Genomic DNA, 1,112 nt, shown 5'->3' with positions numbered 1-1,112 from the left:
TTTGGCACGCAAATCCGTACTCCTTCTGCATCGGTCCTATCTGCCATCACAAACAATACGCCCATCGTCCACATCGGAGATCTTGAAACATTAGCTACATCTGCTGAGGTACCAGAGGCCCTCAGGGAAGTTCTCAAGAGCTCGGTGGGCGCGGCTCGAATCTCCACTCTTCAAGCCCACGTTCGGGACTGCCTTCGAGCCTCTGCGTCTCGGCCAGGTCGTCCACTGAAAGATGGTGAGCTCGTGGTGTGGCGCCGTCCTGAGTCTCGACCCGTTGAAGGAACGGTCAGATTGGTCAGTGGCGTCCATACTGAAGATGGTCCCTTCTGCTACCTTGGATCGTTGGCTGGTTTCGTGACTAGGTTACACCCACTAGGCAGCCCACCTGGTCACTCTGTCAGCGTTTCTGCCTGTCATCTGGAATCCAGGCATGCCTTTGTAGAAAGAGACCGTCCAACTATGGCCGTTGAAACCGAGATCCCCTTCACTTCGATAAAACCTGGTCAGGTTATTCTTGCCAGGCTGTCGTGTGGTGCTGATGCTATCGGAAAGGTCATGGCCGAAACTGACAATGACGATACTGTCGCTCATGGCTCACTAGTGGTCCAGATCTACGACTCGCATGATGGCAATAAATTTTTCCCGGTGTGGTTATCTCATGACGGTTCCACTTACACTGGTGACACTCCGGAAAACGCTCAGCGGGACAGTCCGCTCCTGCGTACGGTGTCTTCGGTACTCATGCGTATCAATCTGACTCCGACGAACATGCTCAAGGACACCTCACGCGCGGCTATGGTTGAGGCAGGATACCTTGAGGCGTAATCTTTTTTCTTTTTGCAGCTCTTCAGCACTCGACCTTGGGGGACGTCTACAGCGTTCCGCTCTTAGGAAGGTCTCTGTGCTGAGGCTGCTCTCGCGTGCGTGCGACTACTTACGTCGTCGTCGCCCGAACACAATCGATCAGGCTATGTGTGTGCGTGCCCCATTGCTCATTGCTTGTGCTTTGGAAGCCTCACGGATTGCCCATTATTCTTTTCGGTCAAACTTATTGATTCATATGACATCGGTATCAGATATTATCACCCTCATTTCCTAATGAATGACTCCGA

At 52.6% G+C, this 1,112-nt stretch overlaps 2 protein-coding genes across 2 annotated transcripts in view; both read left to right on the top strand.

Moving 5' to 3' along the window:
- Window positions 1-229, top strand: part of Pmar_PMAR007223 (hypothetical protein) — a gene marked incomplete at both ends in the record, with an annotated part of 1,345 nt that extends 1,116 nt beyond the window's left edge. The window contains one exon of the mRNA XM_002766081.1: window positions 95-229. Within this exon, the coding sequence (XP_002766127.1) occupies window positions 95-229 (135 nt within the window). The remainder of the gene's footprint in view (window positions 1-94) is intronic.
- A 230-nt stretch (window positions 230-459) lies between these two features.
- Window positions 460-825, top strand: Pmar_PMAR007222 (hypothetical protein; the record flags this gene model as incomplete). Its single annotated transcript, XM_002766080.1, has 1 exon — window positions 460-825. One exon carries the CDS (start codon window positions 460-462, stop codon window positions 823-825), a length of 366 nt encoding a protein of 121 aa, XP_002766126.1.
- Window positions 826-1,112: the final 287 nt, after the last annotated feature.

This window comes from Perkinsus marinus (assembly GCF_000006405.1).
Source record: "Perkinsus marinus ATCC 50983 genomic scaffold scf_1104296973710, whole genome shotgun sequence".
NCBI classification, from domain to species: Eukaryota; Perkinsozoa; order Perkinsida; family Perkinsidae; genus Perkinsus; species Perkinsus marinus.
Note: the sequence above shows the minus strand (reverse complement) of the source record. Positions and strands in the feature narration are given on the sequence as shown.